Genomic DNA, 15,812 nt, shown 5'->3' on the forward strand with positions numbered 1-15,812 from the left:
TCCAACCCCTCACATCTAGCATCAGGAACAAGACAAAACAAGATCAGTGATCAGCAGGCCAAAACCAACCCTAGGCCTCGAAGATAGGATACCAATGTACTTCGGTGCATGTGACATGTGAAAATAAATCATATCAAATCAAATGTTGTGCTCCATTAAATTTGATTTGCCCGGCCTCCAAATCAAGATTCTCAAAACATGGCAGCTCATTATTGAGCTCACTCGGGAACTCTTCCACCAGGCTCCTCTCTCTCTCTCTCCCAAATCCATCAGAATGGACAACATTTATACAGCAGGATCTCGACGGTGCAGAGGCGGGTCCCCCTCCAGGGACAGTGCTTTCTCTATTGCAAGAACCTCCTCGTGCGCCTCCATAATAGTACCCCACAAATCTTGGAATTATGCCCTGACATGTTCGCAGCCATCATCCGTCAATGCACAGAGCAGAGTCAAGACGGGAGCCCACTCAATAGCAACTGTGCCACTGAAAGCAGGGTGCCATCCAGGCCATCATGAATAAATGAGGATTTCAGCATTTTGTCTCAGCTCTTTCATGTAGGGACACCAGCCAAACACTTCTCGGGACATAGCATAAGCCATGTACACCACGAAAAGACAAATACGAAATGTGCACAAGAACGAAAAGACGGATTAAAAGATGATCAGAGCCTGAGGTCCCGAAAACGCAGCTGCCCTGAGCTCACATCACATGACCCCCCCCCCCCCCCCCCCCCCCCCCCCCCATCATGGATTAATTTAATTGTGCTGTGCCGGACTGTGGTTTCACTCAGTAGTCGGGATTGAAACAAGGTCAAGGAGTATCAAACTTCTGCTTTCTTCAGGCTTGAGGATGACAACACATTAAAATGGCAATGACATAGGCGTGGGATCCAGTCTTCAGTCTGCTGGTTTGTAGGGCCAGGAAGAGAAATCACCTGTTTCCTGGCCTCTTATTCCTTCCCCGCTTTAACCCATCTCCTTACATCTTTCAAGTGCCCAGAATTGTGAACCATAGTGTAATAACCCCCATGAATAGGATCTTATCTCTGGCTGAGGTGGGTGAGGAAAAGAGTTCAGACATTTACGGCTAGATCCTGTTAGCGGAGCAGACCAGCTTCTGCAGGCTTGTCAAGAATTCCGTGACCGGCTCCTACGGAGTTTGCCCAGCCATGTTGAACCTGTACTTCTGTACCATATCCGACAGTTTGAGGTCACAAGTGCTGTCAGCTCATCAAAGGTCTTTCAATCTGGGGTCACAAGGTAGGTAAGGCTTTGATAACACTAAAGGTAGGGGCTCCACAGACTTTTGTCAGTCATCTCCTCTAATAGCATTCGTCTGATAAAAGTAGCGCATCCGTTCAGCATACTGGGCCCAACTGTGCCTGCATCGAAAGCTTCAAACCTCCCAAAAAGCGGCATTGTTAAATTTGCTCTGACCTTACTCCCTTGCAGCTAAATTCCGGATGTCCAGAATTGCAACCTGTAGTTCTGTTTTCCCTCACGCCTGTTTAATATTCACAGGAGTCCCAAGAAGGCTTAAACACACAAGTTTATTCCGTCAAAAGGAAAACAAGGCCTCAATGCAGCATGCAGTACACCAGTCCCAGGGACCATCCTAAGTGCCAGTTCCAATCCCGGGCGGCTTTTAACTTCTCGGTTCAACGAGACCCAGCCGCTAGGCCTCCGCCCCTCAGCGGGGAGCTCATGTTCCCAGGAGGCCCACAGGGAGATCAATCTGGTCATCCTATGAGTCTCATGGGGGTTATTACACTACAGTTCACAATTCTGGGCACTTGAAGGATGTATGGGGAAGGGTTAAAGCGGGGGAGAAATAAGGGGCCAGAAAACAGGTGATTTCTCTCCCTGGCCTACAAATCAACAGACTGAAAACTGAATCCCAGGCCTCCGCCACTGCTAATTTCTAATCAGCCATTAGGAGGTGCACAAGAGCTAAAATGAGAACACATGCATTGTCTAACCTAACGGCTTGCAAACAATTTGGTTGAATTACCCTTTTCAAACGAATTACGAATCATCCAGCTCACTCCAGATAAATTATTATACTATATAAAACTCATAATTTAGAAGTACTGTATGTAAAGAATTTTTGAGTGATGCTTTTAAGAAAACAGGTATATGCTTTCAGTTATCAGTGAGATTGGTGTGCCTACTTGTATTTTTTTTAAACTCCCCTCTTTTGAATAAAGCTGAACTCACCTGATACCCACCAGCTGCCTTGGTAACTGCGGATCTACTTGGGGGATCTTCATACTGTGCTCAGCATTTCTCCAGGTATGCTCCCCCCCTCCTACAGACAACCAAGTCCTGCATGTGTTAGCAGTCACAGTCCCCTCCCACACTGATTTACTTACTCGAAGATCCCATGAATATTCTTTACAGACCCCAGTTTCACTATTCACAGAATCATTATTCTAGGGCTCGAATCTCTCGATTGGCGACTAAATTCTCGCCAGTGAGAAAACCAGAGTGATTTTCGCTGGTGCTGGGAGTGATCCCAACATGTCATGAATTGACACTTAGAAAATATTTACCCTCAAATCGGATTTTCAGTGCCATTCCATGGGAAGAGTACCCAAACAATCCACATGCCAGGAAAGACCCCTGACCTGAGCCCGTCCAGCTAGCAAGTGGACCCAGAGAATCCTGGCCCTAGTCTACTTCAGGAGTTTCTGCAGCAAAATAAATGCTAGATCATTATTGAATTTTACATTTCTCCTATTAAGTAATTGATCCTGTATGTCCTAAATTTACATCTTAATTTGTCTTCTTACCGAAAAAAGTAAAATAAAATATCGAAAGTCAAAATTCAATAAAGATTAATTTGTTTTAAACAGCGTTTATAAATGTACCTGGTCCACACCATCACTTGGATGACTTTCAGATTGGTTTTCAAAAAATTGATTTGGTTGACCAATTTGTTTGTTGCTTGTTGAATTCTGAGATGAACTCTTGGGCCACTGATTTGTTTGCTGAAATTTTGCCTGTGCTTTGTAAGGTTCAGATGGCACACATGACCTGAAAGTGCCTGTGATTTTCGTTTGAGTATGATTATTCCCATTACTAGAAGAAAATTCCTTCCTTTCATTCATGATAGGCCTAGTATTTTCTTTCCAAGAGTTTCCAGACTGTTGCCTAACACCTGTGCTAAAATTCAAACAATTCAAGTTAGTAGAGTATAACAGAAGGATTACAAGTAAATTTACAGTAAAATGCAATCAAATTTAAATTTGCGAGAGAAAATGTATCTTGAGACTTCAGTTGACATCTCAATGCATTCTTTGTGTGTTCTTGCAGACAAAATCAATGGAATTCACTTCACACAGAATACTAAATAAACAAACAGAGGAACCATTGACTAACTAGAAGATTACACAATGTAACAGACCTGCCAAGAATAAAGCCGAAGCAAAATAGGCAAAGTTCAAGTCTCAAGTCCAAAGCATGCGTAACTGATAAATGCAACAGCTCTCTTATGAGGGAAGAATTTAACAAGGAACTGTGTGAAGTACCATACTCCTACTCTCTCTCTCTCCCAGGGCCAGAGTTATAAAAACAGCAGGAGCTGGATTTTCTGTTTGGGAGACTATGTTCTCCTGCTGAATCGCTTCTGGTGTGCACTTTGGCTGAGAGCGGCGCCCAGAAGCAGTTGACTGTCTCTTGCCATGTAAATTTATGCACGGTGGAGATCGCAAGGGAGTCCATCATGAATCCCGCTATCGGGCTGCCATTTTGTGCAGAAGGTTCAACAGCTGAATAAGTGGGGGCATCTTCACTCTCTCCCCCCCCACCCCACTCCACTACAGGAATTGCCGGGTCACTCCCTGCCCCCACAGTACACACGCACGAGAGTGACCCAACCCTCGCCCCACAACCTCAATCAGAGCCCCACCTGATGTCCCCCCCCCTTCAGAACCCTCCACCAGAGACTCCCCCAAAACAGAGACAAAATTATTGCTTTTTCACTCACCTGCCCTTTACACCTGCTACATCAGGCAGATGTCTAGAAGGTTGGGGGGGGAGAGGAGGGGGGGGATTCTAATTGGGGGGTTGCAGTGGGCAGGATTTGCACTGTAGGGGAGGGGGAGGGAGCCCTCCGATGGACTTTGGGAACACCTAGCTTAAATAGTTACCACCATGGTCCACTATGAGGTCCACTGCATCAGGACCAGGCTGACAAATACTTGCACCAATCCACACTCAATCTCACGCCAGAGGGCCGGACGATCACGGAGGTGTGAAGAATCCAGTGTCCAGCCCATTAATAGGATACCAATTATTTCCATCCTCCACTGGCGCTGGACTAAACCTCAATGCCGCCGCCAGCGGGAGACCAAAGCATCGCCAATTCCGCTTTTTCCCTGATGCTCAATCTTCCACCGCATCGGGGACTCCGTTACAAGCAGCAGACGACAGAGAATCCAGTCCCAGTTTTCCAAAGAATATTTCCTGTTCACATATTTCTCCTTCTCCCTTGTTCCCCCATGCCACAAATAGTTCTTAAATATATTTCTCAAATTCCGTTCTGTAGCCAGCCACACAAAAGTGCATAACAGCAACCATTTTATTTTTTGTCTTTCATAAGATGACTGTCTTGTCTCCCTTTTAAAAGATAAAAGGGGTCACATGCATCAGCTGTATCCTGCAATCCATCATCATACTGAACTTCAAATCATTTCACTTTCAGTGAAAGGAAAACTGAGGCAAAATCCTTTATGCTAACACTTGCCTTGTTATACCTCAGGGAAATTTTGATTGCCCTTTTTCAAAAATTAGTGCCTATTTCTGACCAGCATGGATCGCCTCAAATGGAGTGACCCAATCTGAAAAGCTGGGACAGTCACATTTCCAAAGCAGAATTGGCACAGCAACCTGAGAGCCACGATGGAACTGCCTACTGATGGAAAGCAGACTGGGAAGTTAAGCATTCTATTTTTCTCAGGGGAAATCATTCAAGGGTAGTTCTCACATCACTCCAAAATGACAGCTCTTGTTATTTGTCATAGACCATTTCAGGACAGGTAGAAATGTTCGCATCCAGAACAGCCTAGTACAATGAAAGACAATCACCAGAGGTTCATAGTACTCTGAACAAAATGCACCCACTTCTTAGATTTTCCTTTTCAATTAACTGAATTCTTAAAGAAATGGTCATTGCTAATGACATTTGGATTTCTGTTTTGCTTGCCTTTGGACACATAGGCACAAATGGAGTTCAGAAACTTGAAGGTGCAAGTACATAAATCTTTTTAAATTTTCAAAAGCAAAATATCACAGATGTTGGAAATTTGAAATAAAAACAAAGATGGTGGAAATACTCAACAGGTGTGGCAGCATTTGTAGAGAGAAGGAACAGAGTTATAGGATATTACTGGCCCCAGGAGGCAGGGTAAAAGGTGTGGTCCGCCATCAGACATTTTACGACAGCAGGACAGTGTTGTGTTCTGTTGTCTTGTCCTTGCAATGATTCATACAGAACTGCTGATGACTTACTTAGAATGATGTTTTATTATTAGTTAACACATGGAAGGATAACATACAGAATGTTATACAGACTAGTTGGTGTGCGATAAGAGGAGTGGGAAGCAAGATGTACATGGTCATAGCACCTCCAGCTGGCTCATCTTGCAAGATCTCAGACTGAGAGTGAGGTGGGAGTTAAGAACGTTCTTAAGGCAGAACCAAACTGATATTCTCAGTGTTCTCAGCAATGCCAGATGGTGGACTCTGTTACAAACAGCCCCATGATGTTGAGAGTCATCGCCTCCCTTGGGCTTAGGAGATACAGATATTTGGATTTGTTGTTAATTCTGCTCCCTTTTAATATGTGCCACCTTATCCTGCAAGAGAGGATAGACTGCCAGTGATTGTGCTTCTCTGTATTTGGGTAATGTGCCAGCCATAGTTGAAGATATGTGGAGGCAGTCAGAGGTAGGTGTTAGACATAGACAGCACAGGTAGGTGTGCAAGGGTGAGGTAGATCATCTGGATGAGTCCAGAATGCCAGGCAGTGCTGGTGGGTGAGTATGGGGGTGTAGTGCATTGAACAGCATGAAACGCTGGCATGGTAGGCAGGAGATATCACTTGAGGATGCATTTACTGAACCTGAGCTCATTCGGCTTCTGATGGCACTACTTACAAAGCCACGGAACCAAAGTCTGGGAACTAACTTCTTTGACAAACTGCTCCCATTCCTTCTCAGGGTAGCCCTTGAGAGCAAATCACAATCCCCTTACCCAAAATACAGAGTAATTTTTAGCCCATTGAATTTAATCACTTCTCAGAAGAGATGCAGAGTAAAATCTTACAAAAAATACATTTTTGGCTATCATTAGGGACACCTTCTGTTGGTAGACCCTCAGAATATTACTTTCATCAGGTGAAGAAGATCTGTGGTGGGATTCTCCGTCGGCAGGATCCTCCGCTTCGCCAGCAGTACATTCACACCCGCAGATTTCCTGACGGCGTGGGGGTGGCCACAATGGAAAACCCCATTGGCCGGCTGCCAGGACGGAGGATGCCACTGCCGGTGGGGGCGCATCGCGCTAGAAAGCGGCTCTGGCGGGACGGAGAATCCCGGCCTTGCAATCTGTAAACCCTCACTGCAACTGAAAGATAACTAAATGTGAATAGAATCATAGAGAAAAAAGACTAAAATAGCTAAATATTATAAAATCCACTTACTTCCAACCTGCTTTTTCACTTTGCCCTGCGGTGCCGGAAACACCAGAAAATTGTCTATGTCCCTGACTTTGTTGCTGTGTAGGTGCGTGTTGCTGAAGCTGGCTGGAAAATAAGAATTTTGTACAATTATCTCTGAGGTTATGATAAGCTTCTATATCAATTGAAATAGTCGTGCTGTCATCATTTTATAAATCTCATGATTAGCGAGATAGATTGGAGAAATTGGGGCTATTTTCCTTTCAGAAAAAAAGGTTGAGAGGAGATTTGATAGAGATATTCAAAATCATGAGGGGTCTGGACTGAGTAGAGAATGAGAGGGCACAGATTTAAAGTAATTAGTAAAAGGAGCAATAGTGGTATGAGGACTATTCTTCATGCAGTGAGTGGTTAGGATCTGGAATGTTCTGCTGGAGAGTGTACTGGGGCCCGGTTAAATTGAAGCAAATCAAAAGGGAATTAAACTGCGATGCTGTGATTCAGTCTGTTGTCTGTCATTATCTACCACTGTGCCCTCACCAGCAAAGAACTGAAAACTTGCAGAAGTACTTATGGGTGTATATGTTCTCATGAATATCAGACTCATATTTTTCCCAAGGCATCACTGCATCTCACATGTCAGAAATTATTGCAAAGCTTCTTTTGCACTGTATAACTCCATTTTAACCCATCAAGTCTGTTACTATTTTGTAACGCATTTCAGGCTGTGTTTTCTCAGATGTATTGCAATGTAATCTAAATATTAGAGCAAATAGTAGAACAGAGAATAACATTTTTCAGGAAAACTCTAAGAACAGAATTTCATAGACCTCCCCCCTCCCCGCCGGAGGGATGTTCTAGTTCTGCTAAAGTCAATGAACATTTGAACAGATCGCCACATTTTCTGGTCCCGCGCACCTAAAATGAGGTGGCTTTGCTGAGGCAGGACAGGGGACCTTGGGAACTCAAGATTCAATCCCTGATGACGAGGCTGCAAGCAGAAGGACCAGAAAATTAATTGGGGGTAACCCCTCTGCTCAATGAGGTCTAACAACTCTGGCCCACATAAAGTTTTGTCCAAGGGTGCCTCCATGTTGAGGCGCTCTCACAGTTCCCAACCTGCCTTCGGCAGGCCTAACTGCTGCTCTGCTGAGTCTCCAGACCTGTCAGCCCTCTGAATGGGCCGGCAACATCAAGGGCCTGCCCGCTGCCCTGAATAGGCCAGAAAATTCACAGGGGGCTAATTATGAGGTCACCTCTGATAAGACTGCGCAGTCAGCAAGTGCAGGCTTGGGACCTCCATTTGATCTCAAAGCCCATAGGAAAATACAGCCCCTTGATGTTGGCCCATTATGTAACACATTCCAAAAGGATCAAGAGCTAGGTTTGGGTCTATTACCAAATCAATTGAAACAACATCATCCAAGAAGTAACCTTTGAGTGGCATTCAATCAACAAGTTAAATGATCCAGGAGTAAAATTCAATAGCAGCGATCACAAAGCAAGATTAATCTACTCCTGTTGTTTCCCATGCAGGCTGCATGTCAACTTTGTGCTGCCTGCTAATTAATATGATTGGAGCATGCAGCGCTACTGAATGACCTCATGTCTTATCAGCCAGCCTGAAATCATAAGAGACTAGTACCAGTTACTGGAAGTATTTATACTCCTGATTTTGGCCTGAAAAGTGGAACATGGGAGTGAACAGCTGCAAGACTTTCCACCACTGTATTGGGGGCCCTTTACGGAGAAGGTACAGAGAAAGACAGATGTAGCACACAGCTAAATCGCTGGCTTTTAAAGCAGACCAAGGCAGGCCAGCAACACGGTTCAATTCCCGTACCAGCCTCCCCGAACAGGCGCCGGAATGTGGTGACTAGGGGCTTTTCACAGTAACTTCATTTGAAGCCTACTTGTGACAATAAGCAATTTTCATTTCATTTCATGTGGTGGTCTATCCACAGATAACCAGGAAGCTCTCCAGACAAACCCATAGAAGGCAGTGGCATCAACTGGCCAGTACAATCAATGCAAAGTCAAGCCCCGAGGATCTGAATCTAGTGTCACAAAAAGTCCAATGAACTCATACGAATGGTCATGGTCAGTGAATGCCCACATGACGTTGCTTGCATAGCTATCATAGCCACATCAGCCAAATTATTCTTCTTGCCAATGATATTTTGCAGTTATACAAAGCTAAGTCCAAGATGGAGAGCCAGGTAGGTCACAGCACTGTGTGTCAGGTGAATTGCCTTGATTCATGCACCAAATCTTTGTAAACCATTTTCATTCACAATATGCTGAACAGTCTGACCAGGTGATCTCACTCATATGCTAGGCTTGAAATTCCATTTTTGGAGGTGTGATGTACTTGCATGGAAAGTGCAGATTATGCTGAACGAAGTCCATTGTTCTCGATGGAGATCAAACCCTGGACGCTCTGCTGTCAATCACTCATCAGACCTTTGTTGATACTATTGGTGTCAGCGCAGAGATTGCGTCATTTGTTAAAACCTGCAACACTCAAAGCATTCAGAGCTTCTGAAAGGTTTATGTGATTTAAGTTGCATATTCAGCAGGTTCTGAAGATCTTCATTGATTGCCAATACTGGATTTGTTGCACTATTCTCACTGGCACAGTTCCCTCCCTCTTGCAAGACAAAGTGCGTACAGCTGGAAGCAGCAGCTAAGTGGCTAGAGATAGAGATATGCAGCTGCACTCTCTCCACATCGGGGAGATTATGCTCTCTATTATAATAGCATAATTGCTGAGGCTGTGTCCAGAGGCAGGTTTGAAATCATAGAAGATGGTGGCATTACCTAATCTTTCTTCTCACATCTCACTTATCAATTGCTTCTGATTCAAAAGCTGCAAATAGAGCATGCATTCACTTATTACTTTCCCACCACCCTCCTTCCGACTTCACCACACTCTTAGTCTAGTGCCTTTTTCTTTTCATATACCCATGTAACCTGGCCAGATACTGGTGGGAGAAATAATGGTTTAAAAGTAGAAAAATAAGAAGACAGTCAGGAAGAAGAATCATCATCACTTGATCTCACACTTGCAGCTGCCAGCTCAGACACTTGACATTGTACTTGATTTAGTAGATAGCTTACGGACAATATGCACATGTGGTAAGACCTGAATGGCATGCAGATGGGCATGGTGTAAGAGTAGCACATCTTCCAGCTCCCCAGAGCACAAAGTCGCACACATGTTCTGCTGTGCAGTCTTCAGATAAGAACTCCAATAGGGCAGAAGAAGGCTGGTGGGTATGCACAATGAAATATTTGGTGTATTGGCACATCTGCCAGAAAGTTGGTGTACAATGTCAGGAATTCAGCACCAACTTCATACAAAGTCTGTGCAAAGTTCAGAGCCTGTCTTTTTCAGCATAAAATCAGTGTCCAACTCCATTAGCACACATAAATGAAGCATCTGATGGCCAACGTCTCAGTTTTCATTGCAGCGCCACTGGACATCACTCAATGACTATTTGCTGCAGTGGGTGTTCTGACCTCTGCCCAGCCAAAGTTAGCTTGCTATTCCCATGCAAGCTCACATTGCTGCCATCATGTCCGCAGATATTAATATACAAAAGAAGCTTGCTGGGTGTAATAGATTAGTACGATTGCTGAGGCACCATTCCAAGGGACTGGCAGTGGTTCTGTGGAGCACAAGATTGTTGCTTTCTCTCAGGATACAAACATAAAAACTAGGAGCAGCAATAGGCTACTTTGTTCTGACATGGCTGATAAGATCATAAGATCATGGCTGATCTGACTGTAACTTTCCATCAACCCCCAGTAACCTTTCACACCCTTGTTCATCAAGAATCTATCTACCTCTACTATCAAAACATTCAAAAAATCTCCTTCCACTGACTTTTGAAGAAGGGAGTTCCAAAGACTCACTACCCTCTGAGTAAACCATTTCTGCTCAATTCTGTCTTAAATGTGTGATCCTTATTTTTGAACAGTGACCCCTAGATTCTCCCATATGAGGAAACAGCATCTCCACATAGACTCTGTCAAGACCCTCGAGATCTTATGGGCGTGATTTAACGGGGAAAACTTTAATTTTGGGCACGATTGGCAGGGTGTTTCTCAGCTGCCACGTTGGCAAGATCACGGCCCGTATTTAACAGCAGTTATCGTCGGAAATGAGCCCCATGAACTACTCGCCATTACTGGCTGTCTTGTCACCTGATTCACCAGATTTGCACCTCAGCACCTTGCCGCTAACAAGGGGGAGTTGCTTTTAAACACTCCCTCACCACTCACTCCAGTCAAGCACAAGCGTGGCAGTGCACAGACCTGCTTCTCACTTTAGCACTGCCAATCTGGTCAGGTTTCTGGATGCAGTGGATGCGAGAACGGACATCCTATTACCCCGAAGGGGTCAGAGGATCAGAAGCAGGGTTACCAATACCGCCTCGGAGGCAGTGGCAGTCAGTGCAGGCAGCATGTCCAGGAGGACCAGCGTCCAATGTAGGAAGAAGACCAACGACCTCTACCGAGTTGCAAAGGTAAGCTACCCCCTCTCTCCTGGCATCAGTTCCGCCAGCCACCCCTCAATTTCCCAAACCCCCTCCCCACACAAATCACTGGCCGACACCTCGCACCTTCCCCACATCCGATCTTTAAGTTTGTTCCTCAGTACCCTCTGGCACCCACCTGCTGATGCACAATCAATGGACACGAAATGTAGGTGAAGTCCGAATCGAAAGGCTTTAATCAGCAAGAAATGAGCCCGGCAGCAGGAGTACAGTAATAGCCTGGCTGCTGGGGAACACGGGTTCTTATACCCCACCTCATAGGCGGAGCTACCTTGCTCTTGACCAATGAACATACAGAAAACACAAGCCCTCTGCACCAATGGCAGCTCACACTCCCACGTACCGTAATACCCCTAGTCATACTACCACATTCACCCCTTGTTGAGAAAGGAACCGGGGGGGGGGGGGGGTCGTGAGGTGTTTGATTAGTGGATGTGCAAAGTAGTGACCGGATTGAGTGAAGGGCGTCTGGGAGGAATTGACGCAGTTCGTCACTCATAAAGGAGGACCCCCTATCGATGAGAATGTAAGCGGGGAATCCGAACAGGGAGAAAATGGTGTGAAGGGCTTTAATGGTGGTGGGTGTGGTCATGTCGGGGCAGGGGATGGCGAACGGATTGAGTGAAGGGCGTCTGGGAGGAATTGACGCAGTTCGTCACTCATAAAGGAGGACCCTCTATCGATGTGAATTTAAGCGGGGAATCCGAACAGGGAGAAAATGGTGTGAAGGGCTTTAATGGTGGTGGGTGTGGTCGGGGCAGGGGATGGCGAACGGGAAGCGGGAGTACTCGTCAATCACGTTGAGGAAGTTCGTGTTGCGGTTGATAGAGGGGAGGGGACCTTTGAAGTCCATGCTGAGGCGTTCAAAGGGCGGGGAGCCTTTATCAGATGTGCTTTTTCGGGGTGGTAGAAGTGCGGCTTGCACTCCGCGCAGATGTGGCAGTCCCTAGTGACTGTCCTGACCTCCTCAATGGAGTAGGGCAGGTTGCGGGTCTTTATAAAGTGAAAGAAGCGGGTGACCCCCGGGTGGCAGAGGTCCGCGTGGAGGGTTCGAAGGCGGTCCACTTGTGCGTTGGCACAGATGCCGCAGGACAGGGCATCGGGAGGCTCGTTCAGCTTCCCAGGACGATACAAGATGTCATAATTGTAGGTGGACAATTCGATCCTCCACTGCAAGATCTTGTCGTTCTTTATCTTGCACCTCTGTGCGTTGTCGAACATGAAGGCCACTGACCGTTGGTCTGTGAGGAGGATGAACCTCCTGCCGGCCAGATAGTGCCTCCAGTGTCGCACAGCTTCCACAATGGCCTGTGCTTCCTTCCCGACCGAGGAGTGGCGGATTTCAGAAGCATGGAGGGTACGAGAGAAGAAGGCCACGGGTCTGCCCGCTTGGTTGAGGGTGGCTGCCAGAGCTACATCGGATGCATCGCTCTTGACCTGGAAGGGGAGGGACTCGTCAATAGCTCGCTTTGTGGCCTTTGCAATATTTGCTTTGATGCGGCTGAAGGCCTGGCGGGCTTCCATCGACAGGGGGAACGTGGCTGATTGGATGAGGGGACAGGCTTTGTCGGCGTAATTGGGGACCCACTGGGCGTAATAGGAGAAAAAACCAAGACAGCGCTTGAGGGCTTTGGGGCAGTGGGGGAGGGGGAGCTCCATCAGGGGCGCATGCGTTCCGGGTCGGGGCCTATCACTCCATTACGCACTACGTAGCCGAGGATGGCTAGACGGTCGGTGCTAAACACGCATTTGTCCTTGTTGTAGGTCAGGTTCAGGAGCTTTGCAGTTTGGAGGAATTTACGGAGATTGGTGTCGTGGTCCTGCTGATCGTGGCTGTAGATGGTGACATTATCGAGATAAGGGAAGGTTGCCCGTAAACCGTATTGGTCGACCATTCGGTCCATCTCCCTTTGGAAGACCGAGACCCCGTTTGTAACACCGAAGGGAACCCTTAAAAAGTGGCAGAGCCGCCCGTCCGCTTCGAACGCAGTGTACTTGCGATCACTCGCGCGGATGGGGAGCTGGTGGTAGCCGGACTGGAGAAGACCTTGTACTGCGCAATCCTGTTGACCAGGTCGGATATACGGGGGAGAGGGTATGCATCCAGCTGCGTAAACCTGTTGATGGTCTGACTGTAGTCTATGACCATCCTATTGGATACAGAGGGACATAGATAAGCTGCAGAGCTGGGCTGAGAGGTGGCAGATGGAGTTTAATGCGGAAAAGTGTGAGGTGGTTCACTTTGGAAGGAGTAACAGGAATGCAGAGTACTGGGCTAATGGCAAGATTCTTGGTAGTGTAGATGAACAGAGAGATCTCGGCATCCAGGTACATAAATCCCTGAAAGTTGCCACCCAGGTTAATAGGGCTGTTAAGAAGGCATATGGTGTGCTAGCCTTTATAAGCAGGGGGATTGAGTTTCGGAACCACAAGGTCATGCTGCAGCTGTACATAACTCTGGTGCGGCCGCACCTGGAGTACTGCGTGCAGTTCTGGTCACCACATTATAGGAAGGATGTGGTAGCTTTGGAAAGGGTTCAGAGGAGATTTACTAGGATGTTGCCTGGTATGGAGGGAAGGTCTTACGAGGAAAGGCTCAGGGAATTGAGGTTGTTTTCGTTAGAGAGGAGAAGGCTGAGAGGTGACTTAATAGAGACATATAAGATAGTCAGAGGGTTAGATAGGGTGGACAGTGAGAGTCTTTTTCCTCGGATGGTGATGACCAACACGAGGGGACATAGCTTTAAATTGAGGGGTGATAGATATAGGACAGATGTCAGAGGCAGTTTCTTTACTCAGAGAGTAGTAGGGGTGTGGAACGCCCTGCCTGCAACAGTAGTAGACTCGCCAACTTAAAGGGCATTTAAGTGGTCACTGGATAGACATATGGATGAAAATGGAATAGTGTAGGTCAGATAGGCTTCAGATGGTTTCACAGGTCGGCGCAACATCGAGGGCCGAAGGGCCTGTACTGCGCTGTAGTGTTCTATGTTCTATATTTTTCTCCCCGGTCTGTACCACCAGAACTTGTGCTCACCAGGGGCTGTTGCTAGCCTCCATGACCCCTTCCTTCAGAAGCCGTTGGACCTCGGACCTGATGAAAGGCCGGTCCTGGGCACTGTACCGTCGGCTCCTGGTGGTGACAGGTTTGCAATCCGGGTTGAGGTTTGCAAACAAGGACGAGGGATCGACCTCGAGAGTCGCGAGGCTGCAGACAGTGGGGGGGGCACATGGGGCCACCGAATTTAAATTTTAGACTCTGGAGGTTACATTGGAAGTCTAACCCCAGGAGTGCTGCCGCACAGAGGTGAGGGAGGACGTATAGCCTGTAGTTTTTAAACTCCCTCCCCTGGACCGTGAGGTCCACTATCCAGCACCCCGTGATCTGTACTGAGTGAGAGCCGGACGCCAGGGCGATTTTCTGCTTAACCGGGTAGACAGGGGGAGCACAGCGTCTTACCGTGGTGGGGTGGACGAAACTCTCCGTGCTCCCAGAGTCCAGCAGGCAGTTCGTCTCATGGCCATTGAGTAAAATCTTTGTTGTTGCTGTAGAGAGGGTGCGGGATCGAGACTGGTCCAGCGTGACTGAAGCGAGTCGTGGCAGATAGTCGGAGTCTTCATCAGGCAGGGAGCAGTCACCCGCGGGGTCCTCGGAGCCGACTCAAGATGGCGGCGCCTGTTGGTCACACATGGTGGGGGGTGGACAAAATGGCGCCGCCGGTTGCCCGCACGTGGAGACAGAGGTCCAAAATGGTAGCGAGGTCCGCGGACCGCATGGGGCCCCTGAAGAGAGAGAAGGGGGAATCCGGCGGTCGCTGCCTGGGACCGCAGCGACCGCCTTTGGCAGACGGCCACAAAGTGGCCTTTCTTCCTGCAGCCTTGCAGGTTGCGGAACGGGCTGGGCAACGTTGTCGGGGGTGCTTTGCCTGGCCGCAAAAATAGCAACGGGGCCCCGCGGGTTTTTCGGGGTGCCCTGCGGCGCAGGCCTGGGGCGAGTCCGAGTCCGTGGGAGAGAGACGCTGAGTTCCACGCTGCCCAGGGGGCCGCCACGCGGTCAGGGGCATACGAGCATGCATTTCGGTTCGCGACATCTAGGGAGATGGTAAGGGCCCGTGACTCTGTGAGGCTTAAGGTTTCTCTTTCCAACAGTCTCTGGCGGATCTGCGAGGACTGCATGCCTGCAATGAAGGTGTCTCGGATTAGGAGTTCAGTATGCTCAGCAGCAGACACCTGTGGTCAGCCGCAGTTCCTCCCCAGCACAAGGAGGGCACGGTAAAAATCGTCCAGTGACTCACCAGGTATCTGCTGCCTCGTGGCTAGTAAGTGCCGAGCCTAGACTTGGTTTACTGGCCGTATGAAGTGTCCTTTGAGCAGGTCCATAGCCGCGTCGTAGTCTGTCGTGTCCTCTATGAGCGTGTATATTTTGGTGCCGACGCACGAGTGGAGGTGTGCAGCTTTTGCTCCTTTGTCGGGACGTTTTCCGCCATGCTAAGGTAGCTGTTGAAGCAAGCCAGCTAGTGCTTAAAGGTGGCTGTTACATTTGCTGCGTGTGGGCTGAGTCGAAGACACTC

The 15,812-nt window shown here is 47.7% G+C and overlaps 1 protein-coding gene across 2 annotated transcripts in view; it reads right to left on the reverse strand.

Annotated features, from left to right (window-relative positions):
* LOC119975235 (spermatogenesis-associated protein 22) overlaps positions 1-15,812 on the reverse strand; it is a 105,047-nt gene that overhangs the window by 70,114 nt on the left and 19,121 nt on the right. For both annotated transcript variants that reach the window (XM_038814898.1, XM_038814897.1), the window contains 2 exons: positions 6,704-6,805; positions 2,871-3,165 (listed from right to left, as the gene is read on the reverse strand). In XM_038814898.1, the coding sequence (XP_038670826.1) occupies positions 2,871-3,165; positions 6,704-6,805 (397 nt within the window). The remainder of the gene's footprint in view (positions 1-2,870; positions 3,166-6,703; positions 6,806-15,812) is intronic.

This window comes from Scyliorhinus canicula, chromosome 12 (genome assembly GCF_902713615.1).
Source record: "Scyliorhinus canicula chromosome 12, sScyCan1.1, whole genome shotgun sequence".
In the NCBI taxonomy this organism is placed as follows: domain Eukaryota; kingdom Metazoa; phylum Chordata; class Chondrichthyes; order Carcharhiniformes; family Scyliorhinidae; genus Scyliorhinus; species Scyliorhinus canicula.